Source organism: Aotus nancymaae, unplaced genomic scaffold (genome assembly GCF_030222135.1).
Source record: "Aotus nancymaae isolate 86718 unplaced genomic scaffold, 86718_ANA_hifiasm-v0.15.2.pri h1tg000006l, whole genome shotgun sequence".
In the NCBI taxonomy this organism is placed as follows: Eukaryota; Metazoa; Chordata; class Mammalia; order Primates; family Aotidae; genus Aotus; species Aotus nancymaae.
Window position 1 is genome coordinate 51,740,904 of NW_026988417.1, and position 21,511 is coordinate 51,762,414.

Below are 21,511 nucleotides of genomic sequence, written 5' to 3' on the forward strand. Positions count from 1 at the left end.
GTGATGACTTAGGGCATCTGTTGGAAGAAATTTTTAAGCAGCAAAGCATTTAAGATGTGGTGCAGCTGCTTCTAACAGTTTACACTCAGATGTGCCAAGGAGGAGAACCTTAGGAAATAACCCAGGCTCTCAGTTGAGACTCTGGGAGTACTATACCCTAGAAGTGGAGACAAAACAGAGGTAGTCTAAGCCTTACAAAGATTGCTAACCAGCAGTGAGTCAGCTCAGTCTTTGATTGGATTGAAGTAATGTGCTTCTTTGCTGCTTGCAGTCTTCAAGAAGATCAGGTGAGTTCTCTCTGGAAGGAGGGAAGGAGAGAACCCAGTCTCTAAAATTTTGGGGGCATGATGTTTGAAGTTTAATTAAAAATTAACAGGCATCTAAGAAACAGACTACAAGAAAAACAAGATAATAGAAATAGACCTAAAGGTGACCAAGATGTTAGAGTTTCAGACAGACTTTCAAATAATTGTGATTAATATATTCAAGAATATAGTTCACAAGATGGAGAATTTCAGCAGAGAATTTAAATTTATTAAATAGAATTAAGTGGAAATTTGAGATCCAAAATATATTTCTGAAATTAAGAACTCAACAGATAGGTTTCAACAGCAGATTGGACTTAGCTAAAGAGAAAATTAGTGAGTTGGAAGCAGGTCCATAGAAATATCCAGTCTAGATCATTTTGAGTAAAAAGAATGGTAGCTACAATAATGACAATAAAAGATGTGTGGCTTGTAGTTAAAAGGGTTTAACATGGGAGGATCAGAGAGAGATTAGAGGAAAAATGGGGCAGAAACAATGTTTAAGAGATAAAGACTGAGAATTTTCTAAAACTGATGAAAGACATCAAGCCACAGATTTAAGAAGCACTGTGTAACCCAAGCTGAATAAATTAAAAGAAGCTCACACTCTGCTATACCAGAGTAAAACTGCTAAAAACCAAAGATAGACTAATTTTAAAATCAGCTATAAATAAAAGATAGCTGTATTTGTCTGTTCTTGCACTGCTCTAAAGAAATACCTGAGACTGAATAATTTATAAAGAAAAGAGGTTTAATTGACCATGGTTCTGCAGGCTATACAGGAAGCATAGTGGCTTCTACTTCTAAGGAGACCTCAAGAAGCTTCCAATCACAGCAGAAGGCAAAGAGGGAGTGAGGTGTTTCACATGGCAGGAGCAAGAGACAAAGGCTGGAGGTGCTGCATGCTTTTAAACAAGATCTTGCAAGAACTCACTACTACCATGAAAACAGCACCAAGGGGATTATGCTGAACCATTCATGAGAAATCCATCCCCATGTCCAGCCACCTCCCACCTCCCAGTGGGGACTACAATTTGACATGAGATTTCGGGACACAGGTCCAAACCACATCAATAGATCATGTGTCTTTTCAAAGATGCAGTAATACAAGCATATGTACAAAAATTCTATGCATCAGGTGTGGTTGCTTATGCCTGTAATTCTAGCACTTTGGAAGGCCACGGTGGGAGGATGGCTTGAGGCAGGAGTTCCAAACCAGCCTGGAAAACATGGCAAGACCTCATCTCTACAAAAATTTTAAAAGCCAGATATGCTGGCATGAGCCTGAAGTCCCAGCTACTTGGGAGGCTAAGGCAGGAGGATCCCCTGAACCCAGGATTTCAAGGTTGCCCAGGAGCTATGATTGAGCCATTGCACTACAGCCTTCGTGACTGAGTGAGACTCTGTCTTTAAAAAAAATAAATAAATCAGCAGTCACATTATTATAATTAATAAATAAACTTAGCAAAGTCTCTGGTTATAAAAAGCAATATACAAAAACAAGTTATAAAATTAGAAAATAGAAATTTTAGTCTATACCATTTACAATAAATTCAGAAACATCAAATATATAAGAATAAACCTATCAAAATATGTACAAGACCTCTATACAGAAAACTTAAACACATTTGTTAAGAGGAATTAAAAGTAATATAAATATGTAAGAAGTTAGCCCATGTTCATGAATTAAAAGAAATATTGTAAAAGCATCAGCTAAAAAATATATAGATTTAATGCCATCTAAAAGCAATCTCAATACTATATTCATGTATGTGTATATGTCTAAATTTATGTAGAGGCCGGGTGCAGTGGCTCACGCCTGTAATCCCAGCACTTTGGGGGGCCAAGGTGGGCAGATCACTTGAGGCCAGGAGTTTGAGACCAGTCTGGCCAACATGGCAAAACCCCATCTCTACTAAAAATACAAAAGCTAACCAGGTGTGGTGGCAGGCACCTGTAATCCCAGCTACTCAGGAGGCTGAGGTAGGAGAATTGCTTGAACACGGGAAGCAGAGGTTACAGTAGCCAAGATCGTGCTACTGCATTCCAGCCTGGGTGACAGACCAAGACCTTGTCTCAAAAAAAAAAAAAAAAAAAAAAAAAAAAAAAAAAATTATGTAGAAATACAAAGAGACCAGAATAGCCACCTTAAAAAATAAATAAATACATTTTTAAAACTCAGAAAACCAAAGCTGAAAAACTTAACCTACTAGATATCAAGACTCCTTAAAAAGCTACAGCAATTAAGATAGTGTGGTATTATTGGTATAAAAAAGACAAGTTAAAAAAAAAGTAAAAACAAAACAAAAACACAGACAAGTAGACCAATGGAAGAGAGGCCAGAAAAGAATTATCATATAGACAGTTACTTAATTTATGGCGAATTGCTCATTGTCTTCAAACCTTAGTTTCCTTGCCCATAAAACAGGCTTACTAACAGTGCCTACCACATAAGGTTTAAATATTCTGTATCAAAAAGATTCTGATATTATGTTAAAGAGGTTAGCATACATGCAAGATACATCACAAGTGTCCAAAAAATTTAGCTAGGATAAATATTACCACTGTGACCACCACTATTATAATTACTACTACTACTATTATTACTCTTCATTTTCTCTGTTTTTCAATATGATCATCTGGAAGTGGGTAATGGATGGACATCAGATCTTTGCCGGCAACAGGAATGTTTGGAGTCAACACCAAAGTGCAGGAAGAGGGCCAATTCTTAGCCTATGTGGAAAGAAATAATGGGATCGGGGATAAACATCATGACTCAGTCAAGGTTGACTTAGAGACTGGAATGGAACTTAACCTAGCACTGGTGGATTCTATACACACAACTGTGAGAAATTAGGAGACATTTATTGAGCATCTAAGATGGACTTATACATGGGCATATATGTGTTTACATGAATGGGAACCTGTATGTGTGTGTGTGTGTGTGTGTGTATATATATATATGTGTGTGTATATATATATATATATGTATGTATATATGTATGTTTGGGAATGTGTGTGTGTGTGTGTGTGTGTGTGTGTGTATGCCCTTTGCAAAAATATGGTATAGAAATGAAGTCATTTACCCCTTCTCTCATCTGAGTCATAACCAGGGGTCTGAAAAAGAAGTTTAGACAGAATGTTCAGAAGTTCGATTCCACAACTTCAAATGGAAAGTTTATTTCATAACATTTTTAGGTGAATGTGGAAGCTCAGTTTGTGACATAGGTCCCAGATTCTCTGAGGACAGGGAGAGCATGACATACTAATCTCCCTGCATGTTTCCTCAAAGAGTGCCTCATATTTCACAAAGGGAATTGCTGCTATATGGTGCCCTGTGTCATTTAGCTGAAGACTTATGCATTATTCTAGCTATTTAGTATCTTCAGCCTTCTCATATTCCAGCCCCTGTGGCATCTGCACCGTCTCCCATACCCTGTGTCACTCACGGGTGGCAATACTGTAAGACCTTCTACCACTTTAAAATGTGGCAGCTGGCTGGCATGGGATTATTCTTAGAAGATCTGAATTCAGTTTCTCACCCTACTGTTTCATTGTGGACATCTTTATATAAGTTATTCACTCACTGAGTTTCATCTGTCACAAGGTGGTGATGATGGGGCTTAAATGAGATAATGAAAGTAAAACTGCACACAGATTTTTTTTTTAAATCAAAGTAAGGGTTGATGTTTATAATAATTATTATTGTTGCCTAAGATCACATATCCAGGAGGCTCATATCCAAGTCTTTTGTTTGTAAACCTCGCACACTTCTACACCATGTTGTCTGTAATTTAGCACACTAGATGGTAAAATTTGGTAATTAGTGTTCCCAACAGGGTCTAGATGTGGGCAGATAACAAGTACAGCTGCCCCAGGACCTTGCCCACTGCATTCTGTAATTCAGGTCAGAGGCAGCACCTGGAACACCTGCCCCTGGTGCTGGCTATTCTCTCATGCAGCACCTGGAACACTGCCCCTGGTGCTGGCTATTCTCTCATGCACTTGGTCACTGAGGAAACCCCAGTGGGCCCTCTCCCTGGGGAGGGGAAGGGGGAGGTGATGCTCTCTCTCCCCTCCAAGTGCCACCTGTTTTGCCTGGCATCGTGGGAATGTGCCTGCCTTGCTGCTCTTCCTGCCCCTGTGAGGAGCTGGCAGCCTCAGTGTGCACTCTTTCCCAGAGATGTTAGTTTCCAAGATCAAGTAAGGAACAGTTTGCTTCTGCTCCTTCCTCTTTGTGCATTTCCTTTTTTTTTTTTAAGATGGAGTCTCACTCTGTCTTGCCTAAACTGGAGTGCAGTGGTGCAATCTTGGCTCACTGAAACCTCTGCCTCCCAGGTTCAAGTGATTCTCCCATCTCAGTCTCCCAAGTAGCTGGGATTACATGTGCCTGCCATCATGCCTGGCTAATTTTTTTTGTACTTTTAGTGGAGATGGGGTTTCACTATATTGGCCAGGCTGATCTCAAACTCTTGACCTCAGATGATTCACCTGTCTCCGCCTCCCAAAGTACTGGGCTTAGAGGCGTGAGCCACTGCACCCAGCCCTCTTCGTGCTTTTCACATGGCTTATTCCTCGTTGTCAGGTAGATGTCCAGACTTCTTCCAAGTCCCGCCCTTCAACTAAAGTGTTTTAGCTGGACTTAGTGGCTCATGCCTGTAATCCCAGTGCTTTGTGAGGAAGCCAGGAGTTCAAAACCAGCCTTGGCAACATAGCAAGATCCCATTCCTACAAAAAATAAAATAAATTAGCTGGATGTGGGAGCAGATGACTGTATTCCTAGTCTCTCTGCAGGATCCCTTGAGCCCAGGAGTTTGAGGCTACAATGAGCCATGATCACACCACTGCACTCCAGCCTGGGCAACAGAACGAAACCCTGTCTCTAAAAAATATAAATAAATAGCCGGGCGTGGTGGCTCACGCCTGTAATCCCAGCGCTTTGGGAGGCCGAGGCGGGTGGATCACGAGGTCAAGAGATCGAGATCATCCTGGTCAACATGGTGAAACCCCGTCTCTACTAAAAATACAAAAAATTAGCTGGGCATGGTGGTGCGTGCCTGTAATCCCAGCTACTCAGGAGGCTGAGGCAGGAGAATTGCCTGAACCCAGGAGGCGGAGGTTGCGGTGAGCCGAGATCGCGCCATTGCATTCCAGCCTGGGTAACAAGAGCGAAACTCCGTCTCAAAAAAAAATAAATAAATAAAATAAAATAAATAAATAAAAATAAAAACTTTAAAACTTTTCCTTAAAAGCACCAGCCACCTATAAGGTGTTCCATATTTGCAAAGCTGTCAGAATGGCCCTAACACAAATGTCTCCCATTTTCTTGAAATTCCTAAAGCATTTATCGTCTCTATCAATAATTCTCTAATCCTCTTCCAAAGTCTTTGTTTGGGATGTATATATCTTCTTTCAGTTTGGTTATAATCCAAAAGAAAGAAATCCTTGGCTCTTACTTCTAGGTTTGCATGTTACTTAATAAATTCTGGTTGGCAAGACTTACTGGGACAAAACTGATAGTGACAGCTCAGCTGGAGAAACGCTTTTCCAATTAAAAGTTCTGCAGGGCCTTCTGTCCTGGATCCTATACAAATAAGTAACTGTCTTTGTGTTCTCACAGTGAGTAGCTCTGAACCAGGATTGTGTAAGAGATGTGCCCCCCTGTGCCTGTGGGACCCTTTCGTCTATCCAACTCCTTGGCTGACCCCCAGCAGAAAGGGACACAACGCTGGAAGTGCTTGCTGAGTGAGACAGGGAATGTGGGTGGAGTCCCTCCAATCAGGAAAACGGAAAACTGAATTGCCACAAGAAATTTTATCCTAATAAAATGAAGCACATGATTTGCATTCCAGGTCCTTCAACTATTCTATGGGATCCCGGGCATTTTCCCATGACAGTATTTTTATCCCTGATGGGGGAGCAGAAAGTGAGCAGACAGTTCAAGCAATGTCACAGGACAACATCCTGGGCAAAGTCAAAACTCTTCAGGTAAGACAGCTTGAGAGTGGAAGGTCAGAGCTGTAGGAGGGGCCCAGCTATGGAGGGAAGTGGGAAAAGTCCTGAGCTTGGCCTTGAGTAATGGATTGGGAGGTCCAGGGGTCACTCCTGGCAAGAATTGTTGCTGTCTTGAATTCGACTCTATTCCCTGGAAACCTCCTGTCTACCTGCAAAAGCTACACTGTCACCATTGCAGCCACCTGCATGACACACCCTCTCCTTTTCTTTCAAATTGTCCCCTCATATTTTACTGGACGTGAGAACAAGTACCTGAGAGAAGCCGCAGGACTTGGGGCCAGGCATAGTGGCTCAGGCCTGTAATCCTAGCACTTTGGGAGGCCAAGGCGGGTGGACAGCTTGAGCTCAGGAGTTCAAGACCAACCTGGGCAACATGGCGAAACACTGTCTCTACTAAAAATGCAAAAATTAACTGGATGTGGTGGTGCACACCTGTAATCCCAGTTACAAGGGAGGCTAAGGCAGGAGAATCACTTGAATCCAGAAGGTGGAGGTTGCAGTGAGGCGAGATCATGCCACTGCATTCCAGCCTAGGTGACAGAGCGAGACTCCATCTAAAAAAAAAAAGCTATAGGACTTGGATGTGAGGAAGAATTCCTAACCGTTAAGCATTGCCCATAATCTCTGAATCGGGGCTGTCAACTGAGAGTGTATACAACACATATCCACTTTCCGAGTCTCTATAATTGGACAGTGAATATGACTCCATTTTTCTGTTGTGTTTGTAAATCTCGCTACCCTGAGCCACCTTGTCTCAGAAGAAAATCACAAAGCTTGTAAGCCTCCTTCCAGTTCACTCTGCACAGTGGGGCAGTTTTCCTACCTAAAATTTACTCAGGTGGTACCTCCCTAACAATGAAAATATAATAAAGAATTCTTCACTAAATATGATTGAAATGACAGGCAATACAGGAAAAGCAAGAAGAGCAAAGATACTGAGAGCCTGACTATGAGGTCTGCCTAGTTGCTTGGCAGATAATTCTCTCACCTGGCTAGGCATGGTGGCCCACGCCTGTAATCCCAGCACTTTGGGAGGCTGAGGCAGGTGGATTGCTTGAGCTCAGAAGTTCAAGACCAGCCTGGTTAACATGGTGAAACCCCGTCTCTGCCAAAAATACAAAAGTTAGCCGGGCATGGCCTGTATTCCCAGCTTCTCAGGAAGCTGAGGCGGGAAGATGGCTTGAGCCTGGGAGGTGGAAGTTGCAGTGAACTGAGATCACACCACCAGACTCCAGCCTGGGTGATAGAGTGAGAGCTTGTCAAAAAAAACTTCTCTTACCCAAGAGAAAGGCCCAAGCAAGCACTTCTCTGAGGCTCTCCAGCTAGCTGCTTGGAGGCTCTCCAGGTTATGAACAGAGAACCCTGGGCTGCTGATTGCCACCTGTCTGTAAGTCTACAACAATGGATTAATAAATGAATGAATCAATGAACGAGCAAAAAAAAAAAAAAGAACAACTGCCCTCAGTAGCTACTGATACACTGAAGGATTGTACTCAGTAGAAAATTTTCATCCTGAATGTGTGACCAGGAACATGTGACTGGTCACATATTCCACATAACACCCAGCTGAATGTAACATGTGGCAGACGGGGACGTGATTAACACCCGGGAACCACACCCAACTTGCCTAATCTTGATGCCTGCTGCCACCACTGCCCAAAGCCGTAGTCCCACCCTCAGGGCCAACCTCAGGCATGTCCTTCATAGCTCAGCATTTCTTAACTAGCTTCCATTCTTGGTTCTAGCTGGCTGTGCTCTTACACTTTTTGTAGAAAAAGCAAGCTGTGACTTCTTGCGGGTTGAAGAAGAGGGAAGGATGGCGATGGCCAAAGAAAACCTTGACCCTCCTCCTCTTTACCTTTCCTTCTTCAAGTCTTTTGATTCTTGCAATATTATTCTTAAGAAGTTGTGAACTTCTGGTTCATCATATCCCCGTTCTAAGAGGAATGACTTACAGATTTCAGTTCACAAATCAGCTGTATTTTATGAGAGCTCTTTAGGAGTTTTTTTTAAAAAATCAGATAAAAATCTCTTGTCTTCAATGTTATCTGCTGTGTCAGATCACACCACATGCCACTGCCACACCAAGAAGTGGATTTCGTGTTGTAAAAAATATACTGTATAGTTCTGCAATATTGGAAAGATGGAAAATAAAAATATATGAGTGCCTGGTATTTCTGTTAACAGTAAGGCATGATTTTAAAGAATCTGATGTCATAATTAATAAAATGTAAAATGACTAACTTTCCTGAAGCAACAATTGTATAAATGCAGGAAGAAAAATGTGAGTAAAGCAGAATAACTATTTAATTTGTGTGCGCTCATTTTGACAATAACTATTCATACGAGGTCTGCCTAGTTTTGCTTCTGCTGCATGGATTCACAAGCTTCCTTTCAGCTCTGTAGTTATATTTTTGAAAACATAAAAGGCTTTGTTCGCTGTTTGCGGAGGGAAATGGGGACTATTTTCAATGAAAATGTAGTTTTTTGGAGTGACTTGCGATATAACTGTATGACCCCCAAAAAGACTGCTTTATTTTTCAGTTGACTAAGCAGTATGTTCCTGGTAAGTCGTAGAAATGATAGTAACTTTATTAACTTGCATGAATGCTTTGCATTTTTCCATGACGGCGTGATGCTGGTATTGATGCTTAGTAAGCAGCCTAAGAGACTACTCCCTTGTAGATGCCAGCATGGAATGAGAGAATTTAATTGTATCTGAGGCATGTATGTTTTTATGTCTGGAATTGTCTTTGTGTACATGTGTGTGTTTATTTTTAAAAAGAGAGAAGTAATGGAAAACACCTATTTGACAGTATATGTCCTGGCAAGCTGATTAGCCACCATTACTAAGACATTCTTCTGAGATGAGATGTCTATTGGAATGCCATTTTTCTCTGTGGCTTAAGAAACTTCCAGCCCTTGGAGCCCCTGGAGACCCACGGGAGGGTGTCTGCAATGCCTGCATTTGGAAAGGTTGCCCTCTAGTGTCCGCACATGGTCAGCTCACCGAGAACTGTCCTAGGTTGCCAGCTGATATCTCACCACTGAGTACAGAAGAACTGAATACAGCATAAATGAGCTTCCCCTTTCCTGAGTAACGTGAATCTACCATCTGCCACAATTTCTGTGGCAAAAGATTGAACTTTTTAAGAGAAAAATCACCACTTTTTTCTAAATATAAAAATAGTACCTGTGCATAGTGAAAATAAATATATAGAGCAGTTATCGGGACAACACCAACAGTGATGACTCTGTACATAACGGAGTTGCTCCATGGCTGGTAATATGAATACCATTTGAATGAGTGACAGAATGTGGTGAAATACAAAGCCGGCCCCACCTGGCTGTGTGTCTTTGGGTGAAGTCGTTTAACCTCACTGACAATTTTTCCTTCTGAAAACTAAGGGGCACGCACACAAGGGGTGATCAGAGGGTCCCTCCTGCTCTTAGGATCTGTGATCTCTATAAAATCACCGTTGTAGCACAGAGCGGCTTCAGAAGCTTTGCACTTTGTTGCATTTCAGCTACAATGACCTTAACATTCCCTACAGCTGCCCACTAGCATGGATCAGGGAGGGTGCCTGTTTGTTTAAGATCAGGCCAGGCTGTCAGGTATGTACCAACTGGTGATAAACCTCAGGGGTACCACAGTCTAAGTCTGCAGGTAATTTTTAGGATTATACCATATCTTTGTCAGGAAATGCTTAGTCTGTTTGTACCATGGATTATCTGGTGTAGGAGGGAGAATTTCCATCCTGAGTAGCTTGTATCTCCCACCAAGCTGGATTTCACTTACAAATACCAAAGTCATACATTCGGGGATTTTGACACCTTAATGCAGCTGTCAAGGACACAAAGAATAAATACCCACTCTTAGCCACTTCTTCCTAGAGCAGGATGTCTTTAATTCTGTATGGTTTTTTTTTATTTTTCATTTTAACTATGGAGATACCTGTAGTTTGCTGAAGAAGACAGCAACTTCATTTATTTATTTTTTTTCTGCTTTGCTCTTCAGACATAGTCTGAAGCATGGGAAAATCTAGACACTGGCAGAGAGCTGCAGAATACGGTGTGCTCGGCATTTCCACACTGTAGGAATAAGCCTTATAAATATGGATGTGCATTCCTATAACGTCATTCTCCAGCATTCCACATTTCAACAAAATGGTCCAATTTGAATGAATAAAATATAGTTTCTTGTAGCTCACATTCCAGTCTCAACAGTAACTCTATTCATGGCCACCAGCAACATGGAGTATTCGTAGAGGCACGAGTTTCCACTCTCCCTTCTGCTTATACTTCCCGTGTGTATGAAGAAGGAGCCTGGGGGCTGGGCATGGTGGCTCACGCCTGTAATTTCTGTACTTTGGGAGGCCGGGGTGGATGGATCACTTGAGGCCAGGAGATGGAGACCATTCTGGCCAACATGGTGAAACTCTGTGTCTACTAAAAATACAAAAATTAGCTGGGTGTGGTGGCGGCTGCCTGTAATCCCAGCTACTCAGGAGGCTGAGGCAGGAGAATCACTTGAACCCAGGAGGTGGAGGTTGCAGTGAGCCGAGATCGTGCCATTGGCACTCCAGCCTGGGTGACAGAGCGAGACTCCATCTCAAAAAAAAAAAAAAAGAGAAAAAAAAATACAAGTAGGAATGAGTTTCAAACCTGAGGAAAATAATAAAACAAATTAAACAAACAAACAAAAAAGCAAGAAGGAGACTAGGGACATATGTATATATATATTTAAAGATGGGAGGAGTGGTAGTTTATCTCTCTGAAAACTTAAAGGCCAGTTTATCTCAGCCTGGTTTTCAGTCATTGTTTATGTCATAGTTCCTCTCATGACAATGCCTGAATAGTCGGCAGAATTAAAGTAAAAAAAAGACACATTTATTCACATAGTCAACTCACGTAACACCTGAGATTGCCAAATAGGTGTGAGTAGTAAACTTTTAATTGTTGATATAATAAATATCAGCCAGTCTCCTCTGAGTCGGCTGAAGGAAGCATTCAGAGGATATATCGCAGGGAGAGCCTGTAGGGGTGAGGCCTTGGCCTTGAGTACCTGAGGATTGAGCACCATGCCTTGGACCCTGAGTCCTGTCCTGGCCTGGGTCCACCGTCTCATCCCTGACAGCTGTAGGGCATGTCTTTGAGGACAGTCCTTCGTCTGGACATAGAAACTGTAGCCCTCCTCTTCGTCACGGCCACATTCCCCTCTTTCATCTCAGTTTCTCTTCTAAGTTCCCCAGCCACCAGCCTGAGCTTGTTTTCTTTGGGGGGACTTCAAGTCAGCTTCTTTACTAAGATGCACACTTTCATTCTAAAAGACAGCAGCAGGATGCTGATTTTGACAGGATGAACATATCTGTGACTACATGATAGATACATTCTGCTACCCGCCCTCCCTCCGCCTCTTCTCCCTCTGCCCTCTCCTGCCAATGTCCCCCAGCTGTTGCAGCTGCTGCTGGTCTCCTGCTCTTCCTGGCCCCTTCTCCCTCTTCTTCCCTATGCATTTTTTCTGTTCCCTGTCCCTTCCTCTCGATTTGTCTCTTTTCTTTAATTCTCTTTTTTTTCTTTCTTTTTTTTTTTTTTAGGTCTAGCATAGCCGCGGATTTCCATCTTTTCCTTAATTCTCAACTTCACTTCTGAACATTACTCTTTTAATTTCCCTGCTTTGTACCAGGCACCTTCTTTTTCCTGTACTTACTCCATTTTTTTTTTCTTTCTATGTTCTTTTTTCTATTTGTAGATATAATAGTCATTCCATCTTTGGACATTATTTCAATTCAGACTGTGATTACATTTCGCCATACTCTTTTTTTGTCTTGTAAGCATCAGAATGGACCAACATGAGTATTATAAAAGGGGCCCTAATGAAGTAAAGTAGGCCAGGTGCAATGGCTCATGCCTGTGATGTCCTCACTTTGGGAAGCTGAGGCAGGAGGATTGCTTGAGTCCAGGAGTTCCAGACTAGCCTAGGCAACATAGCAAGGCCCCACCCAACTCTACAAAAATTTTAAAAAATAGGCATGGTGGTATGCACCTGTAATCCCACCTACTTAGGAGGGTGAAGTGGGAGGATTACTTGAGTCCAGGAGTTTGAGACTGCAGTGAGCTATGATGGCACCACTGCACTTTAGCCTGGGCAACAGGAGACCCTGACTAAAAAATATAATTAAATTTAAAAAATTTAAAATGAAATGAAGTTTAAGTATATTTGTTCTTTTTTGTGATGATGGCAAAAATCCTAATTAAATGGTATTAGTGTGTTAGATCAGGTACTCCTTGGAAGTTCATTAAATAATTATCCTTTCTGGCTGGATGCAGTGGCTCATACCTGTAATCCCAGCACTTTGGGTGCCTAATGCAGGAGGATCACTTGAGCCCAGGAGTTTGAGACAAGCCTGAGCATCATGGCAAGACCCTGTCTCTACAAGAAAATCTTAAAATTAGCCGGGTGTGGTAGTTGATGCATGTGGTCCTAGCTACTTAGTCCTAACTATTTAGTCCTATGCTAAGGCAGAAGGATCGCTTGAGCCCAGGAGATCGAGGCTGCAGGGAGCTATGATCATGCACTCTAGCCTATGTGACAGAATGAGACTCTCTGTCAAAAAAAAAAAAAAAAAAAAAGGAATTCTCCTTTCCACTGAAAGCACAAGAAATGTCCTCATCTCAGCATTGGTAAAGAGCAGACCCTCCCAACAGGAGATGTCTCAATCTTAGGGGATTTAGAACAGTTTCCAGCTCGTGGCCAACACTCCTCGAGAAGGCTGGGCTGGGAGGACAAAGAAACCATTCCCACCTCTTCTGCATGGGTCCCCACCCCTCTCCCAAGGCTGCAGGGTGAGATGGGCCTGTGACCTTGTTATTCCATGTCCTCTTGTCCAACTCCATCCATCGGCTGTTCTAACCGTGCCTGCTTATTGATTCACTTAGAGTAGATACTACCTGCTGCTTCCTGTTGGACTTGTTTTTAAAAGACACCCTTTTCAGGCTTCTCCTCCCCACAACCCTTCCAGGCTGCTGATGCTGTACTTCCCTAGCTGAGCTTGGCTTTTCATGTGTGCTCCTTTCCTGTGAGGCTGGGAGAGCCAGGCTCAGGCTGAAATACCAGCGGATCCAATACAAGCCCTTGCCTGGCTGTGCTCCTGACTTGGCATGCTGGGGTCCCCGGGGCGTGGGGACGGAGCCTTGGGCTCATCGCTGTTATGTCTCTGCAGTCTCACTGCCCACTGTGCAAGGCTGAGGGGCAGCTGGGCAAAGGTGGGTGGATTTGGTACCACTGAGTTCAAAGGGAGAGAAGACATTTCCCTCAAGGGATTCTTCTACCAGGGAACATCAGTGAAGTGTTAGAAATACTCCATCTCTTTATTTCTGCCCCTGGAAGAAAGAAGTACAATGTCAAATTTATGAACATCCGTGTAGTACAATGAAAACAACACTGGATGTTATTTTTTAAAGATCTAGGCTGGGCGCGGTGGCTCACACCTGTAATCCCAACACTTTGGGAGGCCGAGGCAGGCGGATCACGAGGTCAGAAGTTCAAGACCAGCCTAGCTAACGTGGTGAAACCCCATCTCTACCAAAAACACAAAAATTAGCTGGGCATGGTGGCACACGTTTGTAATCCCAGCTACTTGGGAGGCTGAGGCAGGAGAATCGCTTGAATCCAGGAGGCAGAGGTTGCAGTGAGCCGAGATCGTGCCATTGCACTCTAGCCTGGGCGACAAAGCAAGACTCCATCTCAAAAAATTAAATAAATAAATAAATAAATAAAATACAAGACCTGAGTTCAGATTCCTTTGGAGCCACTCATTATTTCCATAAGCTTGGACCAGTCACCTCTCTCCACCAGGCCTCAGACTTTTTTTTTGCAAAGGGAGGGGTTTTGAGTAGGTGATTGCTATGGCTCTTTGCAGTCCTGTGGGATTAAATATTAGCCAGATTAGAGATAAATATCAGGCCAGGTGTGGTGGTTCACACCTGTAATCCCAGCACTTTGGGAGGCCGAGGTGGGTGGATTGCTGGAGCCCAGGAGTTTGAGACCAGCCTGGGCAACTTGGTGAAACCCCATCTCTACAAAAAATGCAAAAATTAGCTGGCCATGGTGGTATATGCCTGTAATCCCAGCTACCTGGGAGGCTGAGGTAGGAGGATCACCCGAGCATGGGAGAATCACCTGAGCCTGGGAAGTCAAGGTTGCAATGAGCCGAAATTGTGCCACTGCACTCCAGCCTGGGCAACAGAGCCAGACCCTGTCTCAAACAAACAAACAAACAAAAGATGAACATCAGAAAATAACTGTTTTGAGGCATATAATGACTATGAAACCCAAGGACCTAGGTCTACAGCAGTGGTTCTCAGCTGGGGGCAATTGTACCCCCAGGGGACTTTGGGCAACTTCTAAAGACATTTTCCTTTTCGAACCTGACCTTCCTCTACTTGCAAACACTATTTAACCATCCTAATTTTGACCTCACTTCCCCCTCCCTTCTCCCTGTCCTTTTAGCTTCCATTCACCAGTAATCAGGCCCTCCTTGGCTTTTCCCCACTTGGTTCCTCTGTCCCCTTTATCATGGTTAGGTGGCCACAGCAAGGCAAAGAAGACATCCCAATTGTTCTATCCTTTCCAGGGTTTCAGTATTGATCATGGAAAGACTTGCTGGTCCTGGGGCCTTCTTTGCCTTGGCAGTGACCCAGTGCGGCAGAATGCAATGTTCTGGTTTGGGCTCTCGAGCTAAGGGCTGGTGAAGGAGGCTGCAGAAGTATAGATCTTCAAAGGGAATATGTCCCAAAGGGTCTGGAGAGTTGCACCAACCTTAAGGGTCTTGATTTCCTCCAGTGGTTCCTACATTTCATGTAACTGTTTTCTATAATTTTTTTTCACTTTTAAAAAACCTTTTATATAAATGAATTTATAGGTTAATCAAACATTTTTGTCATAACATATATCTCAACATTTGGTTCAAAAAATGTGGCCACCATGCCCACTGGGAAATGTTGGGATCTCCGTGAAAGAGGTGGCTGGACGAAAAAGCTCATGGCTTGAAGGTGGGAAAGAAAAAAAGAAAAGAAAGTGGAAAACAAATTAACTTATTACAGGGTGGCGGCCTGGTTCTCTGGCATGCTGTTGAGTCTAGAATCAGTGGTGCACAAGGTACGCCTCAGTGCTCACTAGATATGCCGGAGAACCTGGTCGTGGTGCTTGTGAACTGCTTCACTGCTTCAGAATGTCTTTCTTCTGTTTCTCTCCAGCAACAGTTGGGCAAGAATATCAAGTTTGGGCAGCGGCCACCCAATGCCATTCCCATGAAGAAGGCAAACAGTGGAGAGGCTAGCTTAGAAGAGGATCTGTTCCTGACCAGTCCCATGGAAATTGTGACTCAGCAGGACATCATCCTCTCAGACGCTGAGAACAAGGTAAGTCTCCTCCAGGGAATGACTTGATTGCTCAGAAACCAGGGCAGGACATTGGGCCTCCAGTAACCCTGGGGTCTGCAGTGGGGCAATTGGGGAGAGGAGCTTTTCTGATTGGTAGCTCAGGGCACCTGGGTAGGTCCTGACCTGGAACCTGCAATGAGGAGGGGGAGGAAGAGGAGACATGCCTTTTGCAGGTGCTCTTCCCAGTGTCTTTCACTTATCCTTCAAGGCTTATACCCACCTCCTCTGGGAAGCTGTACCTGGCCTCACCCCAAGCTGTACTGTCTTCACCATGTTTTACACATCTGCACTCCCTATCTATGTCCATGTAACTGTTTTCTCTCCATCTCTAAACTTGGGGTTCCTTGAGGACAAACTGGGTCTGACACATCTATGTCTCCTAGGACTAAGCCACTGCCTGCTTTGCAGCACTGCATAATTATTTGTCCAACTGGACTAATTTAAAGCGAAATGGAAAAAGAAATGTGTAGGGGCTCAATGAAACAGGAGACATCAAACAGGTGAACTTGAAGAGGGCCTAGTCTGGAAAGAAAGTCACATTCCAGCACCTTCCTGTCTAAATTTGGTCTCTTGACACTGTGAGCATATCCTGAAATGAGAGTTCCTCCACAGCAGCAGCAAAGATGCCCTTAGACCTCTTAGGGATAAAGGAGCAAAGTCCAACCAGTAGCAAGTCAGCAAGTCTAGGTGAGGCACTGAGGTTTCAGTTTAAAAAAAAAAAAAAGCATTCTCTAGGCTCTGCCTATCAAGACCCCTGGAATTTTGTTGGGTGTTATTAAAATGGGTGTGCCTCAGAAGAAATCATGCATTATCAATTGATGCATCAAAGAGTAGTGAGAAAGACAAGCGACTTGCAGAGGAAAGTGAGGAAGGATATGAAGAATATTCCTTCCCTGCTGCCCATTGTGACACCTGGCACCCACTCATCGACACCCTTTGTGTGGTAGGTCAAGCAGGGATGGCCCATCTCTCCCGCCAGGTCTAATATCGCTCTTCCCAACCTCTCTAGTGCTAGGCAGCAGCAACAGCCATCACCTTGGTGCAGGGCTATCCTGAGGACGAAGCAAATGTCCTCACTGTTACTGATGACCTCAAAAGTGCTGGGCACTGTGGCCTGGAGGACTGTTTGTTCAGCAGGCTCTGTCTCAGCTGTGGGTGTTTTAGAGATGAGCCAGATCCTACAAGGGGTCTGTAGTTTACACCCTAATGATGAGAGGAGTCACTCAACAAACAGGTCAACAAATATATAAATAGAACCATTTCGGATCAAGAAAAATGCTGGCTGCACAGAAAATAAAACAAGCTAATGGAAAAGTGAGTAACTTGGTGGTGGAGAAGTCTCTTCTTTGGATGAGAAGTGTAGCAGGACTCTGGTGGGGACAAGGGGAGGGCAGAGCAAGGTGCCAAGCTGGATTGTATAGACCACAGGAAAAGCGTAAATTATATTTTGAAGATAACAGGAAGCCTCTGAGTAATTTTAAGCAGAGCAGTGACGTAATCTGATTTGTATTTTCTGAAGATCCTTCTAAGTGTGGTGTGGAGAATGGACAGAGGTAGGGCGAGCTGACATGATTGCTCTGGAAGGGAAGGAAAGATTCTTTTGTAGGAAATGGCAATACAGGATAGATGGTATCGCAGGGCCCAGGCACTATGGCTCATACTTGTAATGCCATCACTTTGGGAGGCCGAGGTGGGAGGATCACTTGATGCCAGGAGTTTGAGAACAGCCTGGGCAATATTTTGTAAAGACCTCATCTCTACAAAAATTATAAAATAAAAAATTAGCCAGGTGTGGTGGCACATGCCTCTAGTCCCAGCTACCTGAGAGGCTGAGGCTTGAGCCCAGGAGTTCTAGGCTGCAGTGAGCTGTGATTGTGCAACTGTACTCCAGCCTGGGTGACAAAGTGAGACCCTGTCTTTAAAAAAAAGAAAAAGGGGCCAGGTACTGTGGCTTACGCCTGTAATCCCAGCACTTTGGGAGGCTGAGGCCGGTGGATCACGAGGTCAGGAGTTCAAGACCAGCTTGGCCAAGATGGTGAAACCCCATCTCTACTAAAGATACAAGCTAGCTGGGTGTGGTGGCAGTGGGGGGGGGGCACCTGCAATCTCAGCTACTTGGGAGGCTGAGGCAGAGAATTGCTTGAACCCGGGAGGCACAGTTTGCAGTGAGCCAAGATTGCACCACTGCGCTCTAGCCTGGGCGACAGAGTGAGACTCCATCTCAAAAAAAAAGAAAAGAAAAGAAAGAAAAGAAAAAGAAGATAATAGTGGGCCATATGAAAGGTACAAATGACCTCTGAGGGTCTCCTGATCATGCCTAGGACATGGGGGTATCAATCTTTAGCCTTTTTCTTCTCTCTTTCTGCTGGTTTTTTGGCCCCTCCCTGGTCTTTCCCCTTCTCAGCCCAGCTCTTCGCATGTGGCGTTGGTAGGCCTTCTTTCTTCTCATTCCTTTCTGAGATGAGGGAGGTCTGGCCAGAGAAGAGGCAGAGGCAGCCAGCAAGGCCAAAAGCATTGAGGTTGGAGGTCATGTATGTGACACAGCCCTGCACCCCAAGGAAAGTGGCTGTTCAGCTACTCACAATCTCTCAGGCAGTGGAGAAAAACACAAAGGACCAAGACTGGGGACCACCCAGGTGGGAAACACGTTGAGCTCGGGGACAGGCTGCTGCACCCTCTGTGCCTCAGGTAGTGCTCGTGGAGTTTGGATATTAGCATAGTCCCTGCTGGGACTCCTGCTGGCTCTCTGAGGCCAGCTGCACCCCTGTGTGGAGGAGGGGGCGGCCCTACCCAGGCACAGACAGTGTCTGGTTATTTGCCCAGAACTTCCTGTTCAGGCCTTTGACTTGAATGCTCTCTTACTGTTCCAGTCCAGTGATACGCCAAGTTCTCTAAGTCCTCTGAATCTCCCTGGAGCTGGAAGTGAGATGGAAGAGAAGGTAATATGATTTGAACTTATTTATATAGCTTCTTTCCTTACTTAACTTTGATCTTCCTTTTTTTTTTTTGCAACCTGCTGCCTCATTTTCCATTCATAACTGTTGCCTTCATATATTTAAATTCCTTCAAAATGCCACTAGTGATAGATGTTGGAGTATCTGTTTCCATGGCAAGGCAACTGCTGGAACTGAACCCTGCTCTGGAAACTAGCCATACTCCCAGCATGCCTGCGTTTGGGGTCCTAGAAGTTGGTAGCTTTCCTTAAAGGATCATGTACTTCAAGACCCTGTTAATAGATTGAGAAAGGCATTCCAGAATATTCACTCCAACTCCAGTCTATAAGGAAAAGAGTCCTCTTATATCTAGAGAGACAAAACAAAATAGAACTTCAGGATCTCTCTACTTTTATGTTTGTTTTTTTAAACTTTTCTGTGTCCTTTTTTTAAACCTGAGACTTTACCTGCAGGAGTGTAAGAACCCTGCAGACCCTTCTCCCCCGGGCACCTCTTCTGTAGGAGCTGATCTGCTCCAGTGAGGACCTTTCATCTGCACAAGGGGCCAGGCAGCCTCCCAAGGCCTGGCAGACAGTATAGGAAGCAGGATCTGCTCCCGAAGAAGGGGATGGCTCAAGACAGTGCTGCCGCCCAGATAATGAGGAAGCCAGCTGGGAGAACTAGAAACAAAGCACAGCACTTAAATCTCAGTGTCAAGTGCTTATCTGCATCTTCAATCTGTCACATTTGGCTCTGACTCCTTTTTCTCATGCATCTATTAGGGGATGGAAACATATGTTTAATTCAGCAATAGTTCAAAATTTGATACCTATTATAAAGATAACCATAAATAAATGAAAGCTAGTAGGCCAAAGGCTGAGTTTTCTGTGCTTCTTGTCATAAATTAATATGTACTGAGCATCTATTTTGCTGTTAGAGCTAGCTGCTTGGTCTTTCATCTTTCGTGCATCAATATAGAAGATAATTGCAAAAAGGGAGCCCTTCCGCTAAACCTCACCACTCCATACTTACAGCAGGAACAGATACACCCTGGCCACAGCCGAGCTGCTGGCGTCGCTCCCGCTGCCTCACTCTGGCATTGTATGGCCAGCAGCCCTTTGCTTGCCGCCAGCCTGTGAATTCTCTGTAGGTCTACAGGCGTGGCTTCCTACATTCTGATTAGTGTGGTCTCTGGGTTTGGGCTGCGTCACACTCTCTCTGATCTTTCCAAATCTACACTTCCTCTGAGGTTGTGTTTTTTTAGTGATTGCATCTGTATTCTAGAGCTGCAGGCCATTCCACAATTCATCCTTTGAAGGACCGCACTTGTCCCTGTGGCAGATTTTTGCCATTCATTTTTCTCATCAGGTCCCTCTTCCTTTTATCTTCTCGGTGCACTCAGTACCCTGAGACTTCTTTGGAGTGATTGTATCAAAACTTTTTTTTTTTTTCTTTGAGACAGAGTCTTGCTCTGTGGGCTAGGCTGGAGTGCAGCCTAGTGATCTCGGCTCACTGCAACCTCTGCATGCCGGGTTCAAGCAATTCACATGCCTCAGCCTCCACAACTGGGATTACAGGTGTGCACCACTGTGCCAAGCTGATTTATTATTTTAAAAATTTTTAGTAGAGAAGGGGTTTTGCCATGTTGGCCAGACTGGTCTTGAACTCCTGACCTCAAGTGATCTGCCCTTTTGGCCTCCCAAAGTGCTGGGATTACAGGTGTGAGCCATCCCACCCAGCCATACCAAAACATTTTTGCTGATCGGGAATTTCATGTTTGAGGCATACATATTATATTTTATTTTCCTTCATTCCTTCAACAAATATTTATTGAGCACTGACCAAATGAGGTTTGCTACGTGGGCATAAAGGGGACCCATGCAAAAATGAAAAAAAGACACATTCCCGGTCTCAAAGGGACTGAGGTCCTGTGTAGGAGCCAAGGCATGTATACAGTGTCTGAGAGTTCAACAGTTCTTAGCACAGAGGTGATCTAGTGCACGGGTCAGCAAACTGCTCGTTATTTTAGGCTTTGTGACATGAAGCCACAAGTACTCTCCTTTGTGACACTCTTTCTTCATAGCACACAAAGCCACCAAAGACAATGGGTGTGGCCGTGGCCCGGTAAAACTCTTGATTTTCCAAAACAGGCTGTGGGCAGGATTTGGCCTCCTGGCTATGTTTTGCTAATCTCTGAGCTACTCTGAACTCATACTAGTCAAAGCAGGAAAATTAGTTCCTAAAGGTTAAATGACTTTTACAAGTTAACACCAGTGGATGTTGGTGGAACAAATAGTCAGTGTCCTTTGGTTCCAAAACAAGTGTTCATTTATTTTTCTGAGGAGTTCCCTCTGCTCACCTGCATTCCCTGGGCCAGGCTGGGCGAGGCAGGGACTGGAATGAGTGCTGCCGTTCTGGGATTCCCTGCAGATTGTCTTCCGATCCCAACTGACTTTCTATTTTAATCTCCCCTCTAGGTTGCTCCTGTTAAACCGTCTCGGCCAAAAAGGCACTTCTCTTCTGCTGGCACCATCGAAAGTGTCAACTTAGATGCCATCCCCCTGGCCATCGCTCGCCTGGACAACAGCGCGGCCAAGCACAAGCTGGCTGTGAAGCCAAAAAACCAGAGGGTGTCAAAGAAGCACAGGCGCCTTGCCCAGGTGGGTAAAGCCTGCCTGGGCTGATCAGGAAGGTGCCCTTGCTCACTGGGTGCTAATTCTACAAGTGGGTTGGCATTGGGGTGGAGCCATGGAAAGACCTGGGTGTCTCCCCATCGGAAACTTGAGTGTGTGGCGGTGTTGTGGGACACGCAGG

At 44.2% G+C, this 21,511-nt stretch overlaps 1 protein-coding gene across 5 annotated transcripts in view; it reads left to right on the forward strand.

Moving 5' to 3' along the window:
- CRACD (capping protein inhibiting regulator of actin dynamics) overlaps positions 1 to 21,511 on the forward strand; it is a 157,936-nt gene that overhangs the window by 116,729 nt on the left and 19,696 nt on the right. For 2 of the 5 annotated variants that reach the window (XM_021670341.2, XM_021670342.2), the window contains 4 exons: positions 6,158 to 6,293; positions 15,579 to 15,743; positions 18,635 to 18,703; positions 21,175 to 21,357. In XM_021670341.2, the coding sequence (XP_021526016.2) occupies positions 6,158 to 6,293; positions 15,579 to 15,743; positions 18,635 to 18,703; positions 21,175 to 21,357 (553 nt within the window). Of the gene's footprint in view, positions 1 to 6,157; positions 6,294 to 8,847; positions 8,887 to 15,578; positions 15,744 to 18,634; positions 18,704 to 21,174; positions 21,358 to 21,511 lie in introns of those variants that run through there. The other 3 variants (XM_012441178.2, XM_012441177.2, XM_021670343.2) reach the window with 3 other exon arrangements.